The sequence below is a fragment of the Thalassophryne amazonica genome, chromosome 4 (genome assembly GCF_902500255.1).
Source record: "Thalassophryne amazonica chromosome 4, fThaAma1.1, whole genome shotgun sequence".
Lineage (NCBI taxonomy): Eukaryota > Metazoa > Chordata > Actinopteri > Batrachoidiformes > Batrachoididae > Thalassophryne > Thalassophryne amazonica.
The window spans coordinates 39710117-39736494 of NC_047106.1; the positions used below are offsets into that span (position 1 = coordinate 39710117).

Genomic DNA, 26378 nt, shown 5'->3' on the forward strand with positions numbered 1-26378 from the left:
AATAGAATAGAATAGTTTTTTATTGTTATTGTAGGAACAAAGATTGACCAGTAGATCAAGTGTTTCACCTTTTGGCTCAGCTCCCTTTTCGTCACAACAGTACGGTAGAGCGAATGCAATACCTGCAACAATTCACCACCCAACCTCACGCTTTATTGTCCCCTTGCTCGTGAACAAGACCCTGAGGTACTTGAACTCCTTCACTTGGGGCAAGACCATATTCCCTACCCGGAGTAGGCAATCCATCAGTTTCCTGCTGAGAACCATGGCCTCAGATTTAGAGGTGTTCATTCTCATTCCAGCCACTTCACACTCAGCTGTGAACCAATCCAGTGAGTGTTGGAGGTCACCGCCAATGAAGCCAACAGGACCACATCATCTACAAAAAGCAGTGAGGAAACCCTGAGCCCACCAAACTGGAAACCCTCCTCCCCCAACAACGCCTCGATATCCTGCCCATGAATATCACAAACAGGATTGGTGACAAGGCGCAGCCCTGGTGGAGGCCAACCCCCACCAGAAACAAGTCAGACTTACCGCCAAGCACCTGAACACAGCTGTCACTTTGTGAGTACAGAGATTGGATGGCCTTGAGAAGGTACCCCATCACTCCATACTCCAGCTCCAGCAGCTCCTTCCACAGTATCTTCCAGGGTACCCGATCATACGCTTTCTCTAAGTCCACAAAACACATGTAGACTGGATAGGCATACTCCCAAGCACCCCCCCAGGATCCTTGTGAGAGTGAAGAGCTGTTTGGTTGTTCCACGACCAGGACAGAACCCGCATTGTTCCTTTTCAATCAGAGGTTCAACTGGCCGAACTCTCCTTTCCAGCACCCTAGAGTAGACTTTATCAGGGAGGCTGAGTAGTGTGATGCCCCTGTAATTGGCACACACTCTCTCGTCTACCCTTTTATAAATATGGGCACCGCCATCCTAGTTTGCTGCCCCCAGACATCACACAATGTTGAAGAGACGTCTCATCCAAAACAGTCCCTCCACAGCCTTCAGTCGTTCTCAATGTAGCTCATCAACCCCTGGGGCTTTATCACTGTGGAGAACTCTACTACTGCCTCTACAACAGAGGGGGCTGCAGTCTGATGCAGGAGTTTCTCAAAGTGTTCCTTTCAGCGCCAAGTTACCTCCTCAGTTGAGATTAACAAAATCCAATCCTTACTGTAGACAGCTTAGATGGTTCCCCATTTTCCTCTTCTGAGCTGCTTCACAGTGCGCCAGAAGCACCTTGGTACTGACCAAAAGTCCTTCTCCATGGTTACTCCAAACTCCTCCCACATCCGCTGCTTTGCCTCCCTGTCTTTTGGACCTGTCGGTACCATGCATCTGCCTCTGGAGTCCTCGCAGATAACATTCCAGAAGGACTCCTTCTTCAGTCAGACAGCTTCCATGACCACCAGTGTCCACTATGGTGTTCGAGGGTTGCCGCCTGTTGAGGCACCTAATGTTGTGAAAGTGTAGTGACACGGACCCACAACAGGGGCCGTAAATGAATGGACAATGGATGAGCCAAAAACAACAATTTACTGTTGTAAATGTGCACAACGAAATACAGACAATCACAGAATTTGTATGCAGTCAATATACAAAGGTGACGTGAGGGCAGGTGCGAGGATAGAAGACGTCTGTCCAGAGAAGAGCCGGATCCCACACGATTTCCACTGCCAATGGATCTGGAGCACACTGGAGCCGCCAAGTCCCGAGTCCCCAGGTGGCCACCGTCTCCAGCTGTCAGACCTGGTACTGCTGGCAGGAAGCAGAAACAGTTAATGGTGCGTGTGTGTGTGTACACACCCAGTAAGCAGTCAGAAAAAAAATGTTCTCTCTGTTGTCGGGTGGGAAAAACACCTCCACCTTTAATCCAGAAACTAGGCACGTGCAGAAATCTGTGAGTACTTAACAAAGTTTGTTGTGTGGCGCGAAGCCGTCAGTCCTCCACGTACCACAAACCCAGCCTCCAGCTGTAAGCACTCACCAACTGCAAAAATACAGATGTGAAAAAACTGTCACTGAGAAACTCAGGAATACGGCTGAGCGGTTTACCTATTTGGTAGACGATATCTCGGCAGGGAGGTGGAGTTGCTGCCCGGCTTTTATGGAGATGGTGATGAGGTGGTGATGAGTGACAGCTGTCAGGTGGTGATGAGAGACAGCTGTCATTCTCAGCTGCGCCCTCTCGCACTTCAGGCAGGGCGCCCTCTGGTGGTGGGCCAGCAGTACCTCCTCTTCAGCAGCCCACACAACACCTAAGACATTCAGGCCACAGCTCCCCACTGCAGCTTCAACAATGGTAGCTTTGAAAATGGTTATTCTGGTTCAGTGCCCCCAACCTCCACAGGGATGCCAGAAAAGCTCCGCCAGAGGTGTGAGTTGAAGATCTTTTGGACAGTGGGCTCCTCCAGACATTCCCAATTCACCCGCACTATCCATTTGGGCTTACCAGGTCTGTCCAAAGTCCACCCTCTGATCTAACTCACCACCAGATGGTGATCAGTTGACAGCTCTGCCCCTCTTTTTACCCGAGTTTTCAGAACAAGCGGCATCAGATCAGATGATACAATCACAAAATCAACCTTCGGCTGATGATCGGCTGAAGTGACAATCAATTTTAAATGTTAAATTTTCTTCTCCTCACCCCCTTTTGGTCTGTGCAGGACAGTGGTGCTGGTGTGGTTCCAGTAACAGAGGTTCCATTGTCATTGGAGGATTTGGACCAGGCCATAGCTGTATTTGACAATGTAGAACAGCTCATCAGATATCTGAGCCCAGACACGTGGAGACAGGACCTGGACAGCATCCTCACGCAAACGCACTTACATTACAGATCCCGAACCTATCATCTGTCAAGCCGACATAATAAAGGTATGACAAATTTCCTTGAGTTTTAAATGGTGGAAGGCATTAATCAGAAATATGTGTCATCTGATATTGCCATCCTGGGCAGTGCCTGAATTCACCCAAGTCCCAGCAAACCCATGAATGGGTAACAGGGTGGAACGTGGGTGAGACCAGCTTGACCTGGGCAGGGTGAATGATTGCCGAACATTCCCACCTATCTCAGAGTCACCAAGCTAGCAAAGGCTAACAGGATAACCTTTAGATTGAGTGTTTGATTAATGCACATTGTTTCAGGCTGGTACTTGGATTGTTAAACTAATTGCTTGGGTACTGGTATTAAAAACTATGACTTGTGTACAGCCTCATTAGCTGTGAAACTAACAGTGAAGCTAACATCACCAGGCTCTTGATAGCTGCTAATTAGTGCTAATGATGACAACATACAAATTAAGTAATCTTAAAATTTCACTCAGTGGAAATACTGGAAAACATATTTCTTAGTTGGTTAATACAATTAATTGCACATCAAGCCACATTATCTCAGATATTTTACAACCCCTGGCAAAAATTATGGAATCACCGGCCTTGGAGGATGTTCATTCTGTTGTTTAATTTTGTAGAAAAAAAGCAGATCACAGACATGACACAAAACTAAAGTCATTTCAAATGGCAACTTTCTGGCTTTAAGAAACACTATAAGAAATCAAGAAAAAAAGATTGTGGCAGTCAGTAACGGTTACTTTTTTAGACCAAGCAGAGGAAAAAAAATATGGACTCACTCAATTCTAAGGAATAAATTATGGAATCACCCTGTAAATTTCGATCCCCAAAACTAACACCTGCATCAAATCACATCTGCTCGTTGACATTAACCCTATGTCATGAAATTGACCCTATGTGTCTTTTTGCAAGGAATGTTTTCACAGTTTTTGCTCTATGGCAAGATGCATTATCTTCTTGAAAAATGATTTCATCATCCTTAAACATCAGAAAAGTGTCCAAAATATCAACGTAAACTTGTGCATTTATTGATGATGTAATGACAGCCATCTCCCCAGTGCCTTTACATGACATGCAGCCCCATATCATCAATGACTGTGGAAATTTACATGTTGTCTTCAGGCAGTCATCTTTATAAATATCATTGGAACGGCACCAAACAAAAGTTCCAGCATCATCACCTTGCCCAATGCAGATTCGAGATTCATCACTGAATATGACTTTCATCCAGTCATCCACAGTCCACGATTGCTTTTCCTTAGCCCATTGTAACCTTGTTTTTTCTGTTTAGGTGTTAGTGATGGCTTTCATTTAGCTTTTCTGTATGTAAATCCCATTTCCTTTAGGCGGTTTCTTACAGTTCGGTCACAGACGTTGACTCCAGTTTCCTCCCATTCGTTCATTTGTTTTGTTGTGCATTTTCGATTTTTGAGACATATTGCTTTAAGTTTTCTGTCTTGACGCTTTGATGTCTTCCTTGGTCTACCAGTATGTTTGCCTTTAACAACCTTCCCATGTTGTTTGTATTTGGTCCAGAGTTTAGACACAGCTGACTGTGAACAACCAACATCTTTTGCAACATTGCGTGATGATTTACCCTCTTTTAAGAGTTTGATAATCCTCTCCTTTGTTTCAACTGACATCTCTCGTGTTGGAGCCATGATTCATGTCAGTCCACTTGGTGCAACAGCTCTCCAAGGTGTGATCACTCCTTTTTAGATGCAGACTAACAAGCAGATGTGATTTGATGCAGGTGTTAGTTTTGGGGATGAAAATTTACAGGGTGATTCCATAATTTATTCCTCAGAATTGAGTGAGTCCATATTTTTTTCCTCTGCTTGGTCTAAAAAGTAACCGTTACTGACTGCCACAATCTTTTTTTCTTGATTTCTTATAGTGTTTCTTAAAGCCAGAAAGTTGCCATTTGAAATGACTTTAGTTTTGTGTCATGTCTGTGATCTGCTTTTTTTCTACAAAATTAAACAACTGAATGAACATCCTCCGAGGCCGGTGATTCCATAATTTTTGCCAGGGGTTGTAAATAAAATGACAAACATGGTCAAGTTCAAAGCAGCTAGGGTTCACTGCTACTGGGGGCCTGTCACTGAAACCAAGCACGGCTACAATTATTCATAATGTTATGGATTAAAATAGCCTACCATGCACCCGGAAGGTATTCACATTACTTCAGTTTTTCTACATTTTGTTATGTTACAGACTTATTCCAAAATGCACAGAATTATTTTTTTCTTCAGAATTGTACACACAGTACCCCATAATGACTGATTTTTTTTTTTTTTTTTTTTTTTTGCAAATTTATCTTAAAAACTAAGAAAAAACACGTACATAAGTATTCACAGCCTTTGCCATGAAGCTCAAAATTAAGCTCAGGTGCATCCTGTTTCCACTGATCATCCTTGAGATGTTTCTCCAGCTTAATTGGAGTCCACTTGGGGTAAATTCAGTTGATTGGACATGATTTGGAAAGGCACATACCTGTCTACATAAAAGGTCCCACAGTTGACAGTGCATGTCAGAGCACAAATCATGCATGAAGTCAAAGGAATTGTCTGTAGACCTCCAAGACAGGATTGTCTTGAGGCACAAATCTGGGGAAGGATACAGAAAAATTTCTGCTGCTTTGAAGGTCGCAATGAGACCAGTGGCCTTCATCATCCATGAATGGAAGAATGGATGATGGAAATGGAAGAAGTTCAGATCCACCAGGACTCTTAAATGGACTGCATTTACATAGCGTTTTTCCATCTGCATCAGACTTTCAAAGCACTTTACAAATAATGCCTCACATTCAGCCCGATGTCAGGGTGCTGCCATACAAGGCACTCACTGCACACCGGGAGCAATAGGGGGTTAAAGACCTTGCCCAAGGGCCCTGAGTGATTTTCCAGTCAGGCTGGGATTTGAACCGGATTGTCACAAGGCACCAATTTGGAGAAGGGTACAGAAGAGTACATTTCTGCTCCTTTCCCAATGAGCACAGCCTCCATCATCCGTAAATGGAAGAAGTTTGAATCCACCAGAACTCTAAGCCAGGGAGGTGACCAAGAACCCAGTGGTCGCTCTGTCAGAGCTCCAGCTTTCCTCTGTGGAGAGAGGAAAACCTTCCAGAAGGACAACAATGTCTGCAGCAATCCACCAATCAGGCCTGTATGGTAGAGTGGTCAGACGGAAGCCACTCCTTAGTAAAAGGCACATGACAGTCCACCTGGAGTTTGCCAAAATGCACCTGAAGGGCTCTCAGACCATGTGATTCAAAATTCTGTGGTCTGAGACAAAGACTGAACTCTCTGACGTGAATGCCAAGTGTCATGTTTGGAGGAAACTAGGCACCATCCCTACAGTGAAGCATGGTGGTGGCAGCATTGTGCTGTGGGAATGTTTTTCAGTAGCAGGAACTGGGAGACTAGTCAGGATTGAGGGAAAGATGAATGCAGCAATGTACAGACATCCTGGATGAAAACTTGCTCCAGAGCGCTCTTGACCTTCAACTGGGGCAACAGCTCATCTTTCAGCAGGACAATGACCCTAAGCACACAGTCAAGATATCAAAGGAATGGCTACAAGACAACTCTGTGAATGTCCTTGAGTGGCCCAGCCAGAGCCCAGAACTGAATCCGATTGAACATCTCTGGAGTGATCTGAAAATGGCTGTGCACCTCTCTCCCGCTTGAGAGGTGCTGCAAAGAGGAATGGACAAAACTGCTGAAAGATAGGTGCACCAAGCTTGTGGCATCATATACAAGAAGACTGGAGGCTGTAATTGCTGTAAAGGGTGCATCGACAAAGTAATGAGCAAAGGGTGTGAATACTTGTGTACATGTGATTTCTTATAATAAATTTACAACAATTAAAAAAACATTTTTATCTTGTCATTATGGGGTGTTATGAGTAGAATTTTGTGGGGAAAAAAATATTTTTTCTCCATTTTGGAATAAGGCTCTAACATAAAATGTGGAAAAGTGAAGTGATGTGAATACTTTCCGGATGTACTGTAAAAATCAATGAGTTATATAAAAATCTTCCCAGTGACGTACTCTCTCAATGTAAATGATACACGTCATCTGAGTCTCCTGAAGCAACTGTTCATTTGACACAAAGTCATTCCATCTGTACCAAAGGATCCTCTGAAGAGACCTAGAACTAAAAACATCCACTGAGCACCTTAGGTTTTTAGTGGATGTCAGTGGATGGACTCAGTGGAAGACTTGCATTGGCATCCAAGTCTTGCAAATGTGCAGTTCGCCAAGGACACAGAAAGGACCATCACCACACACTTCTGTCCAGAGATCCTAACAACTCCATAAATTCATCCCAGGAGTCTCTCAGTCTCAAACACTGAAGACCCAGAGGAATCACCACCACTGCAGACATACAGTAGGTGACACATTAACCAAATACAAATTATACATTTCTATTGGCCGAGTCCAGGAAGTCATTCAAAGTGTGGCTCTTAGCCTTGATCCAAGGACAACTGCACTGGGATTGTATCCATCATCTGTATCAAAGCATTCAAGTTCGCCGATGAACAGAGTACGCTCAGCCCCGCTTCTGTCTCCATCTCTCTCCCTCATTCTACCTGAGGGTTCTCCCATTCCATCATAAATATTTACACTTGACAGCAAATCTATCTTTATTTATCTGTGCATATGCATGCTTGGCTGGCGCACCTCCCTGTGTGGTGTGTTTTTGTGCACTTCAGAAGTAAAGGTTCATACAGTAGGTGCTGCACGTCTTCATTGCACTAATTGAAAATTCAACCAGTGTGGGGGAGCAGAAACCTGACTCGATCAGCAGCTTAGCTTTGTTTTCATTAACACACACATACACAGATGAGCATGGGCACATACACACAAATGCACAAGGTAGCTCACCTTTGTTTCCATGAATGAGTGTGATCATTAGGTCACAATTAATGCAGGTTTGTATATAAAATGGAGGTCAATTAGCCTCTGTGGTCTCTATCGTTTTTCCAGTGTCTCTATATTACTCTATTTACAAAGAAAGAAAGAAAATAAATCAAGAGAATTTTCATTAAAAAGTTGGGATATCTTAAATGACTGGATCCATGCATGAATCCAGTATAATGTCCCAATTAATGTTGTTTGTTGGAACATGCCTTCTTCCAGTGGTTCGCCCCATCCCACTTCTCACTTGTACCAAAGAAACACTGAGTCCACCCCGCAACCTCAGCCCGTGCACATGCACATATGCTCACATTCCCCCCCCCCCCCCCCCCCAAAAACAAAGTGGTTCATTACAAATCTTTTTTGTTATTGAAATTAAACTCTCCCCTGCGTTTTTTTTTTTTTGTTTGTTTGTTTGTTTGTTTTTTTCCCCATATAGTTTCAACCAAACAAAATTCTTTGATTCATTTCCTATACTCACGTACTCCAATCAAGGGTCACGGTGGACCTGGAGCCTATCCCGGCAGTCAAAGGGTGAAAGGCAGGGTACACCCTGGACAGGACACCAGCCTATCACAAGGCTGTATATAGACAGATCAACTCACTCACTTGTACTAATAAGGTCAATTAGCTTTTGTTTTATTTAAGTTTCCAGGTTGCCTAACCTGCATGTCTTTATAAGTGGAAGGAAGCCAGAGCACCAAGAGGAAACCCACGCGAACACTGGGAGAATATGCAAACTCTGCCCAGAAAGGACCACGTGGGAAGCAATCCCACAAATTTGGTAACACTTTACTTGAAGGTATCATCATAATAATGACAATGACACTGTCATAACTGTTACATGACACAGCCATGAACTTGTTATAAACATTATATCACTGTCATAAATGTTTATGACCGCTGTCATTAAGTGTCAATCGGTTTTTTAATGATACGTTGATATTTTTTGGATTGTCTTGATTATGTCAAGTTGACATTAATCAAAGTGACTTTACCAGAAAATGTCTTTGTCATGACAATTTGACATGAACAAAATATGCATCTATTTTTGTGTTTATGGAAAGCTCAAATAAAGATTATGATAATTACATATGTAAGGCTACAGATCAATTCTAGCACTTGGTCAGAGATGTTTGACAGGATACCCAAAACTGACTGCCATGACCATTATGGCAGTGTAATGAAGATATTCAAATTGGTCTGTAACCTTGCACATCTAATTCTAATAATCATTATGTCAACTTGCCATAAACAAAAATAGATGCATATTTTGTTAATGCCAAGCTGTCGTGATGAAGACATTTTCTGGTAATGTCACTGTCAAGTTGTCATAATAAGGACAGCCCAACTAAATTTATTGTCAAGTTGTCATGACAAAGACATTTTCTGGTAATGTCACTTTGATTAATGTCAAGTTCTCATAATCAAGACAACCCAAAAAATGCCTGTCATTACAAAAACCAAATGACAATGACAGCGGTCATAAATTTTTATGACATTGACATAATGTTTGACACATTCATGACTGTGTCATGTATCCGTTATGACACTGTCATATCACTATTATGACGATACCTTCGAGTAAAGTGTTACCCAACTTTGTTGCTGTAAGGCAACAGTGCTAACCACTAAGCCACAAAGAAAATTGTATTTTAAATTAGTTTTGATTGTGAATTTGATTTGATTTGTTGACTGCACACATGTGAACTTCTAATCTTAAAGTCCTTGTGCTTCCTGAGACTTGGACATTAATCAGTGCCAGAACCGAAGACTTTATGTCTACTTTGGAGGATCTTTGGGTACCATTGGAATGACTGTGCCAGACAGATAGTTCTGGAGACTCAGATGAGGAGTATCACTTTGATTGTGAGGGAACATCAGCTATGACATTTTGGCCATGTGATGCATTACTCTGGCCGAGTGATCTTTGGCACCACCTAGGACTATGGCCTTACCCGTTCACCAATATTAATGCAAAGATAGATAGATAGAAGCACGGTGCTTTAGTGGTTAGCATTATTGCCTCACAGCAAGAAGGTCACGGGATCCATTCCCACCTGTGGCCTTTCTGTGTGGAGTTTGCATGTTCTCCCTGTGTTTGCATGGGTTCCTCCCACATCTACGAAACAAAAATAAATGTTGATGTGTGAATTACATACAAATCAATGTATGATATTTTATAGCAATTTAACATTCAAAATCTGAAATAAAATTTCATAATTATAAATACACTAATGTTCAGTCTGTTTAATAGAAATTTATTAATTTGCAGAGAATTTGTCAGTTTCGTTTGTGGGCCAAAATTAGAGGAGGATGGGCCAAAACAAAGGCTCATGGGTCAATTCGTAGGCATGGTTGAGAGAGAGAGAGAGAGAGAGAGAGAGCGTGGGGGGTGGGGGGTGAGGTAAGAACTTTCTGCTTTGGCTACAAAATCCTTCCTGCAGGGATGTGTGGATTTGTGTTGATGTAGTTTAAGTTGTAGACATTGACTCTGTTTACATGTACATAAAAATCCAGTTGCGATCTGATTATTGGATTAACACACCTGGATTAACACACCTGGATTTCTCCCAAATACTCAGATTTCTTCAGTACATGTATACCATTAATTAGATTTATTTTGTTGTTTTACATCTGCACGTCTAAAAACAGTTGTCACTCACATTTTCACAAGTACAGTAAGATGCACTGCTGCCTCGTCATGGCTGATAACATCCTTCATCAGATCACAAAGTTCAGAGAATCCCTTCTATGTAAAAAAAAGAAAAAATTGACAGGATGCCCAAGCATCCTTGAGTGGCCTGTGTGTTGTTTCAGCATTCCCAAGAGCAAATTTCATGGAGATTTATGCAGTTTATAGACAAATATATTAAAGTTGAGCGGAGTTTCCTAAAACCATGACCTCACATTTTGGGTGCGAGAGACACAGAGAGACAGAGGGAGAGAAAGAAAGAGGGAGAGAGAAAGAGAGACAGAGAGATAGAACAAGTGACAGACAGAGAGACAGCGTGAGACAGAAAGAGAGTGTACTCTTTCTTCAGTCTATGCTTTTTCTTCAGGAGCTGCCCTTTCTTCTTTCTCCACTTCCAAAGGAATCCAATTTATGAACTAAAATCATGCAAACCTGGATTTTCAAATTATCGGATTACTGAAGTGCATGTAAACACAAGAGATCCAATTATCACAGTTATCTGATTACTAACAGTTATCTGATTTTTATGGTCATCTAAATGGGGCCATAAAAATCTTTTACGGGTAACCAGAAAATGGTGGTTCATTTTTTTCTGATTTAGTGCATTTCTGTGCAGAAGCAGTCTCTCTCTCTCTCTCTCTCTCTCTCACAGAACACATTCATTGGATACCTCACTCAACTACCTTCCTCTCTTTCTTTTTCTTTTGCAGCTAAATTCAAATAAACTCCTTTCTGCTTGCTCATGTGGACATTTGACCACGTTGAGTTTGAGAACCACTGTTAACCAATCAGAAAACAGTTTATTTCTCTGTTTCACTACATTTCAGTGCAGAAAACATTTGTCTCTCTCACTGACAGCCACACCTGATTCAAATGTATTATCATTCCAGTATCCACTAACCATCCAGCAGGTGGCACACACCTCTATGGGATATTAGATAGGGAAAATAAAGTTACTTTTTTTCATTGATCCGGTGTATCATAGTTCACCAGTTGCTAACAGGTTTGTACTCATGATATTTTTTGGATTCATTCATTCATTCATTTATCTGTCCACTAACTGTATTTCAGAGAAGTTTGTGCTAGGGCGTTTGGAAAGCCTAGGAATAACAGGGAACATAATGGGAGACACGATAAAAATATTAATAAAAAATTATACTGTAGCAGCATCTAGCTCAGAGGCTAATCAACTCTGACTTGACCCAAGGCCTACTCTCTACTCCAAATTTAACAAATGTAATTGAAATTATATATATATATATATATATATATATATATATATATATATATATATATATATATATATATTATATATATTATATATATTATATTAGGGCTGGGCAACGTTAACGCGCTAACGTTGCGTTAATTATTGAGGTCATTATCGCCGACAATTTTGTTCCTCCCCTTAACGCTGCGGTTTTGTTTTTTTAGCCTTATGACTGTTGCTCGTTGCCTTTTATTTTGAAAGCGTCAGTCGGGGGCGAGCTTATGCTACTGCTTCCTGCTGATAGCTGAGTTCACACAGAAAATGACACGAGGATCGAGAAAAGTACAGGCTATGCAATGCACAACAAAACAAAATGCAGAAAGACATCAAACTTTTGAATGGACATTTTCGGTACAAAGTTCTACAGGATCAGGCCCGGATCCAGACCGGTTTGGATCGGTCAAATTTTTTTTTACGCATCGTTCGTCATCGGTAAAAAAAAAAAACTTGAATAATCTCGAATAGCCGAACGTGTCTCCGCGGTGAACACAGCTTTTCGGTGGTTTTCATGTCAACCTATAGTCCGTAAATTATACGGATTTTTCGAGTTTCAGTCATACGGACGTACAAATAAAGTCGGATATTCAGGGTTTGGTCTGTAATAAACTATTTCTGCAGCGCGGCTCCACTTTGAAACCATGAACCATTGAAGCAATGCTTCGATCCAGTAGCTCGTTGGTTCTTTGATTCACTGCTCTTCAGAAATGGCAAGCCCCTTCTTAACCCCTCGCAAAGCCATTAAAATATTGTCAGTCACTTTTGTGTGGATTAAAGTCACTAACTGGGACTCTTGTCTTGTTGCTGTCAAGAAACGAGAATCGTCCTCCATTCCGTTCACACCGCTCGAAACAATGCGCGGCTGAGACAGAGTCCGGTCGGAATTAATAACTTCAAAATGAATCGCCACTTTAAATAAAATGACACCTCTTTCCAAATGTAATAAAGACAAGAAACTACAATCGACTAAAATGTTTTTTTTCCTCCCAAAATGAAACGTGCTGTATTTTCGAAGCACAGCAGCTGTAAGCTCAGCTCAGATATATGGAAAGACATTCATGCCAATGTCTGAAAGGAAATGCTTTTGACAAAAACTACAGATTTTGTTTATTCCTGTTTATGTCCAGAGATCAAGGATTCACCATGTAGAGTTCATTATGTACAAAGTTTAAGGATCCAGTGACCAAATTCATATTTATTTACTTTAAGACTCAATAAAATGTTCAATATCAATTCAATTTAATCGGCTTATAAAGTACCAAATCACAACAAAATCTAAATATACTAAAACATAAATACATCACAATTGTACACATATCAAATTGTGGTATGTGTACAATTGTGACGTATTTGTTTTAGTACATTTAGTCATGGACATGAGTATTGTTATTTTGATATGAAACAAGATAACAAATTACCTGCCAGTGGTTTTATATTTGATTTCATGTGTGTGTTTCAGTTGAAATTTACATTTTCAGATTTATGCAATGTTCATTTACATTTTCAAATAAAACTGTGCTTTTAAGCAGCTTTTGAATTCATTTTTGGGTTTCACATATACCATGCAATTAATCATGATTAATCACAGAAAGTCATTGAGTTAATGCGATTAAGATTTTTTATGTTTGCCCACCCCTAATATATATATATATATATATATATATATATATATATATATATATATATATACATCCATCCATTTTCTTGCGCTTTATCCGGAGTCGGGTCGCGGGGGCAGCAGCTCAAGCAAAGCCGCCCAGACCTCCCGATCCACACACACCTCCCCCAGCTCCTCCGGGGGAACCCCAAGGCGTTCCCAAGCCAGCTGAGAGATGTAATCCTTCCAGCATGTCCTGGGTCTTCCCGGGGCCTCCGCCCAATGGGACATGCACGGAACACCTCTCCAGCGAGGCGTCCAGGGGGCATCCGGAAAAGATGCCGGAGCCACCTCAACTTACTCCTTTCAACGTGGAGGAGCAGCGGCTCGACTCCGAGCTCCTCCCAAGTGACCGAGCTCCTCACCCTATCTCTAAGGGAGCGCCCAGCCACCCTGCGGAGGAAACTCATCTCAGCCGCTTGTACCCGCGATCTCGTTCTTTCGGTCATGAGCCAAATCTCATGACCATAGGTGAGGATCGGAACGTAGATCGATCGGTAAATCGAGAGCTTTGCCCCCCTACTCAGCTCTCTCTTCACCACGATGGTCCGATACAGCGACCGCATCACTGCAGACACTGCACCGATCCGTCTATCGATCTCATGCTCCATCCGTCCCTCACTCGTGAACAAGACCCCGAGATACTTAAACTCCTCCACTTGAGGCAAGGACACTCCACCGACCTGAAGAGGGCAAAGCACCTTTTTCCGGTCGAGAACCATGGCCTCGGATTTGGAGGTGCTGATTTTCATCCTGGACGCCTCACACTTGGCTGCAAACCGCCCCAGTGCACGCTGAAGGTCCTGATTTGACGAAGCCATCAGAACCACATCGTCCGCAAACAGCAGAGACGAGATTCTGTGGTTCCCAAACCAGTCCCCCTATACACTCTGATTGCGCCTAGAAATTCTGTCCATAAAAATAATGAACAGAACCGGTGACAAAGGGCAGCCCTGGCGGAGGCCAACATGCACTGGAAACAGGTTTGACTTACTACCAGCAATGTGAACCAAGCTCCTGCTGCGGTCGTACAGGGGCCGGATAGCCCTTAGCAAAGGACCCCGGACCCCGTACTCCCAGAGCACTCCCCACAGGGTGCCCCAAGGGACACGGTTGAACGCCTTCTCCAGATCCACAAAACACATGTGGACTGGTTGGGCGAACCTCCATGAACCCTCAAGCACCCGATGGAGCGTGTAGAGCTGGTCCACTGTGCTGCGACCAGGACGAAAACCACACTGCTCCTCCTGAATCCGAATTGTCCTCTCCAGTACTCTGGAATAGACCTTACCGGGGAGGCTGAGGAGTGTGATCCCCCTATATTTGGAACACACCCTCCGGTCCCCCTTCTTAAACAGAGGGACCACCACCCCGGTCTGCCAATCCAGAGGCACTGTCCCCGATCGCCACGTGATGTTGTAGAGGCGTGTCAGCCAAGACAGTCCCACAACATCCAAAGACTTAAGGTACTCAGGATGGATTTCATCCACCCCAGGAGCCTTGCCACCGAGGAGCTTTCTAACCACCTCGGTGACTTCTGCCTGGGTAATGGATGAGTCCGCCTCTGGGTCCCCAGTCTATCAGTCGTCAATCCCATTGTCACGTCTATATATATATATATATATGTGTGTGTGTGTATGTATATGTACAGTGGTGGGCACACTTCCGATAATCCGATAATTATTGAAGATAACATTTTCTTTATCAGATTATCTTTTTAGATAACTTTAAAAAACATTATCGGACCAATTATCTTCCGATTAATCTTTGTCCAATAACTTTTAAACCAATAAACAAAGCTGAACAGGGACAAGCATTTTTAAAATTAATTTAGCTCCCACCTATTAAAAGTTTTGTAACAGACACACAGCTATAACCTTTACAAACAGAAGAGAACTGCTTGTATAAAAAGCATCTCAAACCTCTGCAAACAAAGGAGAAACAACCCCAAAAAGAAAAAAAAACGTTTCTTTTAACCTCATACCAATATGCTCGCGATATCACCTAAGTCATTCAGAGGCATACATTTTTAACTTATGGTTCAAATTTTAACCAAATTAATTTTGGACAAGTTATTTAAAATTACTGTTTTATTAAGTTTTATTAAGTGAAAATATCAGATATATGTTTTAGTTTAAAGTAATGTGCTAATTTTTAAGGTTTTGTGAGCACATGCTGAGCCCAGCAGTGCATTATGGGTAGGATGATGTAATCTCACATTCACGACAGGAGGACAAATGCATTTCAGACACTCTGTTCAGGCTCACGGACAACAGCATTAAAATCTAGTGCCTAAAACTCTCTTGAATATATTCTCTGCATTTATAGATGTTGGTTTTATTTGCGTTTGTTAAATTCCACGCATTTTAAATGTAGCAGACACAGATTACTGTATCTGGAATTTTGTTTTCAAGGCCTCTACTGCCATCTACTGGCCAGTAGTGTTCATGGAAGTATTCGCCCTTCTCATTTTCTGCCTGAAAGCTTATTAGATGAGTGTGTTCAGGGCTCCCTGTTTGTTTACAAAATACACACGTTATAGACCTTGAAATCCAACAGCAGGGATTGATATTATCCAAAGGTTTATGAACATACAAATTAACGTGCTTACACTTTATCATGATTTTATCCATTGTGAGATACAAAAGTGTCTTATCCTATCGTTCGTGTGTATATGCATTATAACGCAGCGCATGAGCGATGTTACGATATTCTTCAGAACGACAACATACGCAACATGCATCCAGCAGCAGACACGTTGCTGGCTCCAGGCACCAGAGGGCGCCGCCGCCTCACGGGAGCAGCCTCGGTGACAGCTGTCACCCATCACCTGAGACAGCTGACGGCAATCATCAGTGGGGTATATCAGCAGGACGGCATCTCCACCTCATTGCCGAGATATCGTTTCTACCAGAGAGGTAACATATCAAAGCCTACTGAGTACACAGTTTTGACTGAGCTAGTTATTGGTTTACTGTTCCAACGAGAGGTGGAGGTACCTTTCCTGCCGTTCGGAGTTCTGGGTGCAAACGCGCCCCCATCTAACTGTTCTTTTCCCCTCGCCAGCAGTACCAGGTCCGACACGCGGAGGCAGTGGCCACCTGGGAGTTCGGGACTTGGCGGCTCCAGTATTCCCGGGGTCCTGTGGCGGAGGAAGCCGTGTGGTTCCGGTCTTACCTTGGAGAGGCGTCTCCTATCTTCGAGCCTGCCCACACGACACCTTTGTGTATTGACTTTTGTCCATTTCTGTAATTGGTTGTATTCGTTGTGCACATTCACAACAGTAAAGCGTTGTTATTTTGACTTACTCCATTGTCCGTTCATTTGCGCCCCCTGTTGTGGGTCCGTGTTCCTACACATTCCCAACAATATGTCTTTGTTAAAGAGCATAAGACAAAGTCTTTCAGCATAAAAGTACGTATTTTTAATGTGTGACAGCATCCTGTATCGTAACTGAATCTCTGCTGTTTCTAACAAGCCAAACTGTGGGAAAACTTGGTAAAAATTTGGGGAGTTACGGATTATTGTAGTTGGGGATACACCGTCCTCAGGACAAATGCACTGGGGGCACAATAGGGACCCATCCAAGATGGCAGCCGGCTGATACGTCAGCTCCAATAGGCAGCGGCAGTCCATGAGGCGTCTACGTATATAATGTCTATGGCAGACTCGCTCCAAGACCTTTTCCACAGTAGTCGCACATATCTGACTTTTGATTGTTTCCATCAGAGGGTGCTGCAGAAATGGTATTGAAGTTGTTGCTTCAACAAAAGCTGTAAGCATTTGAGTTTTTTTGTTTGAAATTGTACAACACTTAATGATGGTGGCTTGCGTCATCAACAACAAAAATCTTTTTTTCCTCCAACGTCACCCTGCTTGTACAACACCTCACTCATGATGATTACAAAAGAGCTCCCAGCATCCGACGTTCAGGTTCTGAATTCAGTCACACCATCACCGCTTCACAGTCAGTCAATATGAGTGGATCCAGATGTTCTTTTTAGAGGGCGGAGTCTGGAATTGGGGGCTGAATGATCAAGACTAGTATGGTTGGAGATTTTTGAAGATCTGCCCATCTGGAGGCGGGGTTTCAGCTGATGCGGTTAAGCTGTTGCGGTTGTGTGTTCCTGTGTTCTTCTGGCCATTACAAAGGGGTTTTAATCATGCACAGATCATCCATGAACTCGACTGACCCATGCGGAATGACATTAGGTTTGTTTACAGTGGCCATACCGCTAAACAGGAAATCTTTCCGTTTTTGGAATTCGAGTATCTCCAAACCACAGTGAAACTGATAACTGGCCAATACCTAGTTTATACACACATGGTTAGCAGTCAACTGCATTACCATTCACTGCAACAGAAAAGTACCCAAGATCATCAAGATAGGGCCCTTTACATATTAACACTAACAAAAGTGTAAGTGGGTGAGCCTTATAATGTTATCACTGCGTGAGCTGAATTACCACTGAGCATTTTTCCCAATGAGGGGAAGGGGGATTAGTGACCACTGGTCTTTGGCATTGATATGGTGTGACGAGTGTCATACTATATGTAAATATCCCAGAGCCACAACAGATTTATTAATGTTCATAAATAATTTGCTGCATACATAATCCCAGCAATGTGGAATGAGAATAATTCTCCAGACCGTGACATGTGACAGACTGCTGTGCTTTCCTGGCAGCAAGCAAAGCCCAGAATATGCCTCACAAAAATAAATTAATTAATTACTTTAGTTACTCCAAGTAAATAAATAAAAAAAAGCAAACAGCGATTGTATTCGCATTTATAATCCTCTTTTTGCCAAGTATTTTTTAACTGATTTTTTTTTTTTTTCCTGTATGGTACAAACACATTAACACTCAGTCAAAACCTGCTCACAGGCATTATTGAGTCACAGACACAAATCAAGTTTTCTGTTTTATTTTGGCAGTCCTAACATGCAAATTCAGACAGCTCATCATGCACAGACACATGCTTGCACAAATGTGCACAGCTTGCAGTGACTTCTTTTCTCTTGTGCATTTTTCTAATATTGACATCTTGCTTTCCCACTGAAATGGCCTGGAGACAGAAAACACATTCCAAAAATATGGCCAATCTTCGCACTCAGATGCAACCATAATCTGGGCTGTCAATATGAATAGTGTACCTTCTTCCTCTCTCTCTCTCTTTTTTTGAGGCTGATATTATTCTTCTCTCTTGTTCTTTATAGACTTCCCACATAATATGTGCTGTTATTGGACAAAACTGGAAAGCCCAATAGCAGACTTATTTTGTCTACAATTGCTTATTGATTATCTGTGTCATTAGTTTTCCCTTGGCTCCCACTGCTTACTCTCTCTCTTCGACACACACACACACACACACACACACACACACACACACACACACACACACACACACACACACACACACAATCGAAGTTTGACAAGCCATTTCATTACACTTCTGTGAAAGCGGTGCAGATGACTTGTGTTTTATCGGCTTTGGTACACGCTACAGCAAAACAGTAAACCTAACTGCAGCTTCGCATGCATATCACTCTGTCTTATGGTTGGAGTTGTGTCATAAAAAGTACTGCAAAATTCTAACAAGTCAATTATAAGATCTTAAAACCCCATCGCTCTTCAAATCAAGTGAAAAATCTGATAATGACCTGAGAGAATTTCATTTGGTTAACCAGTCAACTTGGTTCAAGAATATATTCTGCCCTTTAATGGGCTGTATTTGCACAATAAGCTTGACTTATTCAGAGAAAAGGGACAACCAACCCCAAAACCCACTGTGAACCTGATAAATGACCATTATACACAGATACCTGCTGCCACTGGTGTCCAAAGAAGACGTCTTTCAGAGTGTCAGCTGCAGTGATTAATTTTAATTTGGATATTTTATGCAGGCAGCTCAGTGGGGTAAGGCATTGGGCTACCAGTGGACTGCATTTATATAGCATCTGAATTCCATCTGAATCAGAAGCTCAAAGTGCATTACAATGATGCCTCGCTATCACCCATTCACACACACTCACACACTGATGTCAGGGTTTGTGTAATATGCAGAGGTGGGAGATGGTCACCATCAAGTCACTCTCAAGTCAGGAATCAGCAAGTCCCAAGTCAAGTCTCACGTCCTAATGACCACCAAGTGTTTGACAGCTGACTTGAGAATGGCTTGACAGTGACTTACTCCCACCTCTAGTAATATTTACACCTGGATTGATTCCTGGTCACTGCTGTTTTTACCCCATAACTCCATGGAATTCAGTCAGAGATAGTGTCTTGTCCTTGGACAAGAGACTTAATTTACAAAGATCCCAGGTAACAAGAGTTGAATTGCATGGGCAAACAAAACCTTTGCACATAAGGGTGGAGACAGTTTAACGGGTAATTTATGAAGAGTAAATTATGGATTAACCCTGTTGTGTGTGATGATTTGCGGACATTCATGCTGGGTTTTACAGTCACAAATTGAGTAAAATGGATATTTGCAACTGTAATCCAGCATGAACACAAATCATCAGACACAACAGGATTATTCCCATTCGAATCCAATTCCATCGTTTGCACGGTTTATTTTTCTAGAAGTAATTCGGTCGGCGAATCGTTGTGAAAGGGTGTGGTCGGCTCGCCAGAGCTTACCGTAGCAACAGCGTCTTCATGCCAAACTGGAAATTCTGTGAGCAGACCCACAGATTTCTCCATTTTGTCTGTTGCATTGAGTTAAATCCACAGTAAATCCATCAATCAATCCAGTTAAATCCATTAAATCCATGGATTTAGGCACCGTCGTCGCTGCGCTACTGTCTGTCGCTCTCAGCTGACAGCACCATTTGTGACACCTGCAAAGCAATGCGGTCAGGGCATGGAGTAATACATCAAATGTGAAATGGTTGAATATTTTGCCACCAAACCAATTTTGCGGTACAAATGTAATTGGATTAGAATGTGCAATTGACAGTGGATGATAATGTGATGTATATACAGCATTATGTAAATAAGGATTTAGGATTAATAATTATTACAAATATTAATGGCTGTAAGCGCATAATGAAATTAAATCAGCCAGCTAAGTTAAGGTACTGGATGCAAGTGCACAGCTCTTCTTTATTGAGATCCAGCAGTCTGTCAAGGGCAATCTGTTAACGTCACGTTTTCAAAGTTGCAAAGTACAGATGATATCAGGACCTGCTAAATTTCCATTTGACCTTGAAAAATTGTGCTGCATGTGCAAACCTCATCTATTTGCATGTTTCCACCCACAATTTTGCACTCTCAGGTGGAAAAAAACCCCAAATTGCATTCATGAAGGCAAATAAGCTAAATTGACAATATACAAGGTCTGTTAGAAAACTATCCGACCTTTTTATTTTTTGCAAAAACCATATGGATTTGAATCACGTGTGATTGCATCAGCCAAGCTTGAACCTTCGTGCGCATGCGTGAGTTTTTTCATGCCTGTCGGTTGCATCATTCGCCTGTGAGCACGCTTTGAGTGAGGAGTGGTCTACCCCCCTTGTTGGATTTTTATTGCAAGTAAAATGTCTGAAAGATTTGGAGCTTTGCTGCATCAAATTTTTCCAGAAACTGTGAGAGACAGCCAGGTGGACACCATTTGGAAAATTCAGATGGCTTTCAGGGATGATTTTATTTGGATTACACAGATTAAGGAGTGTTACAGCCGGTTTAAAGACCGCCCACAGCAGCTGAGAGCGCGCCGCACTCCGAGCGGCGATTGACAGGCTGAAACGACCAGATCATTTCCAAAGTGAAGGCTGTGTTGATCTGGGATGTCATCTGACTACCACAGAAATGGCAGAAGACGTGGACATCAGCACTTTTTCGGCACATTCCACTGTTACAGGAGTTTTTGTCATGGAAAGAGGAGCAGAGGAATGCGCCACAGAGCTGCGAATGGCGCGGGACAAAAGCACCTCCGTGTTGGTCTCACAGGTTTCTTTCAGATGGCTTTCAGACAGCTTTCGGTGGCTTTTCAGTTGTGTGACTATCCGAGAAATTGTGGATGAGCTGGACATGCCAGAACATGTCCTGTGAGGCTTCATCACCGCGTTGCTTTGCGCCATGCGGCTCTGTCCCGACGCGCGAATTCCTCCGCACGTCTGTCTCAGTGTGCCGTAAAAGTGCTGATGTCCACGTCTTCTGCAATTTCTCTGGTAGTCGGACGATGTCCCGGATCAACGTTCGGCATTCAGTTTGGAAATGAACGGAACATTCCACTGTTACAGGAGTTTTTGTCATGGAAAGAGGAGCGGAGGAATTTGCGCGTCAGGATGGAGCCGCATGACGCAAAGCAACGCCGTGATGAAGCCTCACAAGACATGTTCTGGCATGTCCAGCTCATCCACAATTTCTCAGATAGTCACATGACTGAAAAGCCACCGAAAGCCGTCTGAAAGCCATCTGAAAGCCGTCCTGTGAGACCAACACGGAGGTGCTATTGTCCCGCGCCATCGCGGCTCTGTGGCGCATTCCTCCGCTCCTCTTTCCATGACAAAAACTCCTGTAACAGTGGAATGTGCCGAAAAAGTGCTGATGTCCACGTCTTCTGCCATTTCTGTGGTAGTCAGACGAGGTCCCGGATCAACACAGCCTTTACTTTGGAAATGATCTGGTCGTTTCAGCCTGTCAATCGCCACTCGGAGCGCGGCGCGCTCTCAGCCGCTGTGGGCGGGCTTTAAACCGGCTGTAACACTCCTTAATCTGTGTGATCCCCATAAAATCGTCCCTGAAAGCCATCTGAATTTTCCGAATGGTGTCCACCTGGAGGTCTCTCACAGTTTCTGGAAAAATTTGATGCAACAAAGCTCCAAATCGTTCAGACATTTTACTTGCAATAAAAATCCGACAAGGGGGGTGGACCACTCCTCACTCAAAGCGTGCGCACAGGCAAATGACGCCACCAACAGGCGTGAAAAAACTCACGCATGCGCACGAAGGTTCAAGCTTGGCTGATGCAATCACACGTGATTCAAATCCATATGGTTTTTGCAAAAAATAAAAGGGTCGGATAGTTTTCTAACAGACCTCGTACGTACACCACTTTGTGCATTTCACAGGTGCAATCCTTGTTTTGCACAGAAACTCAGCATGCAGATGTATTAGGGAGTACAGTCGTGTTTGCACGTTTTTACAAATAAAAAACTTTTGAGAATCAAGCCCTTTATCTACAACCCCAAATCACAAAAAAGTTGGCATGATATGGAAAACACAGCAACCCTTACATTTATTTTGACTTTTGTTTCACTGCACTCAGTATCAACCAAATACGTATATTTCATGTTTTGTGCAACCATCTTCATTTCCTTTTTTAATATACATGCATTCCTGCATTTAAGGCCTGTAACACATTCCAAAAAAAGTAGGGGCAGGGGAAATTTATTCTGCCTAAACCTCATTTTTAGACCAGCATGCCCGTAGGTGCACAAATGAGCACGAGTAGAGTTATCATTTAAAGGACAAGGGGAGGCTGAGCACAAAATCACAACTGCATTGGTTGCATGTTACCAAAAACACTTTCTATGCACCGCATTGCACCAGGTGGAGCACATCACTCTTATGTACAGCTCCAACTGCTGCCCACTGGCCAAACTCTAATGGAGTGGCACTCAGTTTTTGTTGGTCTCCTCTCAAAAACCACCCTTGAACAGTACAGACAGGTGCACATAACACCTCCGGTCTCCAGTATGAACAGCCTCAGAGTACCTCAGTGCCACAAACTGATTGGTTTCCAAAGTTGTGTGAGGAAAAGACTAAACCGCATCCTGCTTGATGACTGCAGTGCTTTTACCTCCAGCTTCTGTCAGACAGATGACACTTTCATTCTCCCATTCAGGCATCAGCAATTTTCTCTTGTCTTGGTGGTCTTGGTGAGAGGCAGTCCTTCAAATCAGTCTATCCAAAAGTGGTTTGGGCAGGTAGCTCCTCTTTGCTGCAGTGGGTGGCTCCTGTGAGCCTTGCCAGCTATTTAGGAACAATTCTTCAGCCATTTGCTCCGCTACTTATGGCTGTATGACGTCAGTCACTGTGGAACACACACTACTCTTTCACCATTGGCTTGCAAAATAAGAAATCACTTTGCATGTCCCTGCATAAAGCATTAAACCCCTTTAAACTTAGATGACATATCATATAGTGACATTTCCATGTAAATAAAACTGTCTAAGGTTAAGGTGCACTGACACATGCATGACACTGATTCATGCACCTGCACGACCTGTGCTGCACAGGAGAGTAAACTCATCTTTAACGGGTGTAGACTGAACATGAGAGGGGCACTGGTATGTGTAATTGCGCAAAGAGAATTTTTAAATGTTCAGAAAATCCTTCACACATAAATATTGTGCTACATGGTGTGATCTGCTTGCCAACATGTGCAGCTCGTCAAGTGGAGTAAAGAAGAAGTGACCAGAGCAAGTGGTTGCGTCAGCGGATCACATCAGAGTGCAGCTCGTCTGAATGATTATAAGGAGATGTTAAATCTGTCATAAACATACTTTAACAGCAACATAGGGAAATTTTATGAAAGAATCCTACATCATAGAATAAAACCCCTGATACAAATTAGTGAACTACAGGGAGGTGGTAAGGAAAACATAGGAACTGCAGACCATATCTTACTATTAAACCACCTGATTGACAACAAAAAACCAAGATACATAACGTTCCTGGATGTGACCAAAGCATATGATAAAGCCTGGGCAGATGCTCTGATGTACACGCTCTACAAAAATGGACTAAGAGATAAAATATGGCTAAAAATAAAGGAGCTCAACGAAAACCTGAAAGCCTCAATAATGACCAGATATGGACTTACAAGACAAATACAGATCAAAGACAGCATTAGACAAGGAGGAGTCCTGTCAGTCATAATGTACGCACTACTAATAGACGAAATAGGCAAAGAGATCCTGAATAGCAACCTTGGAATAGAGACAGGTACAGGGAAAAAAATAGGATGCCTACTATGGATGGACGACATAGCCCTCATAGCAGAGACGGCCAAGGAAATGCAAATAATGCTAAATATAACAAATGATCTGGCAAATAGGTACCACATAGAATTTGGGGAAGAAAAAAGTAAAGTTATGACGATAGGGAAACCAAAAGATGATACAAATTTCTACATAGGACCCAAAAAACTGGAAAAATGTGTAAATTACAAATACCTAGGGAAAATAATCAACAATAACAACAACCAAGCCGACCAAATAGAAGAAGCAAAAAAGAAAGCAGAAGGAGCCTTACAAACCATCCTACAAATAGCAGGAAGCCCGGACCTAAGAGGAATAGAAATGAGAGTTATCTGGCAACTAGTGGAATCATGCATAATCCCAATAATTGTGTATGCAGGAGAGTCAGAGGTAACAACAAAAAAGGAGGGGAAAATGAGGAACCAAATCTTGGACAATATATTAAAACGGCTCCTAATACTAGCAACAACAACACCGAGAGAAATCATGTATGCGGAAACAGGGCTCTGGGATATAGACCATACAATACAAAAAAACAAGATCAACTTCCAAAAAAGGATAAATACAGTAGGATCAGACCTAATGAAAAGAATAATCAACAACAATAGTAAACCATGGAAAAGAGAAGTCAACAGGATTAAGGAAAAACTGCAGATAACGGATCAAACAAGCAAAGGAGATATAAAAAGGAAAATAGGCGAACAGCTAAAGAAGAATATCAAAGAACAAGGAGAGATCAAATCAAAGGTAAAAGATTACATTGAAAATGTAAAAATGTTGGAAGTAGGAAAAAGGAAACCCTACCTGGACAAACTAAACAGGATGGAAGCACATAGCATCATGATGGCAAGAACAAGAATGCTGGCAGTAAAATGCAACTATAGGAATAAATATGCCAGTGTATCCTGTAGCTTCTGCAATGCTGAGGAGGAAACTCAAAAACATATACTAGAAGAAGGCCAGCAAATCAATAGGCAAGAATGCCCGAAAGTAACAACGGAGGATATCTTTGAAGAAGATACAACCAAATTTAGAGAAACTGCAAAAGCTCTTACACGGATCGAGGAAAAGCTAAAACACTAATGTGCTGCTCCCCCCTCAGAATGGTAGGAGAGCCCCCAGCAGACCAGGGAACGCACACACAAGAAGAAGAAGAAGCTGCAGAAGAGAAGGATAGAACATGCAACTGTTTTACCAAGCCATAACAATGTAAACATGATAAATAATTACCTTTTTATACGGCTCCAAATGCTTTCTCCAGCTCATTCAGCGCGTGTGAATGCGAATGGCGCTGCTGGAGCAGTCCTCTGTGATTCAGGAAGCAATTAGAGCCGTCTTCAACAGACACCTTGCAGAGAAAATTATTAATCCACTATAAAATAATTATTTTATATACACAGTGTCCAGCGCAGAGTGCGTGGCAGGCGGTGGAACAAAGCACGGCATCCAGCTGGGAACAGAGTTGGTGGGATCGTCACGATGACGTGTGTGCAAGTGCGTGAATCAAAGTCATGCATGTGTCAGTGCACCTTTAGCTATGACTCTCACTCTCATTAATACTTAATGAGACTGATAGGAATACTGGTTTCCTTAAACCTTAATAAAATACCATTTAACTCATGAAGGAATAATTTATGGACACCATGCAATATTTTAATTTTATGGAATTATATTGAACAGTTGTACACATCAATGAGAAAAACCTTTCACAAAGACAAAAAAAAAAAAATTATAATAGTCCCCAAAATATTCCTTCTCCCCACTCCCTCCCTTAAAGTTTTAGTCTGTTCAACCTGAGTGCACTCCTCTTGCAATTATTATTTTAGCAAGCTTGCATTTGAATCGTTGGCATGCTTTAGGGCCCCTTCACACATAGTGCGAAATTTAGACGAAGTGCAAACTTTGTGTGCATGACACGGGACTCGTTTGCAAACCGTGTAATGTCCCTGCCACCAACACCTCGTACACCTGTTGCTACAACTATTT

At 42.4% G+C, this 26378-nt stretch overlaps 1 protein-coding gene across 2 annotated transcripts in view; it reads left to right on the forward strand.

Annotated features, from left to right (window-relative positions):
- The window catches only part of pdgfd (platelet derived growth factor d), a 288085-nt gene that overhangs the window by 206762 nt on the left and 54945 nt on the right, over window positions 1-26378 (forward strand). For both annotated transcript variants that reach the window (XM_034167741.1, XM_034167742.1), the window contains exon 5: window positions 2672-2879. In XM_034167741.1, coding sequence (XP_034023632.1) covers window positions 2672-2879 — 208 coding nt within the window. The remainder of the gene's footprint in view (window positions 1-2671; window positions 2880-26378) is intronic.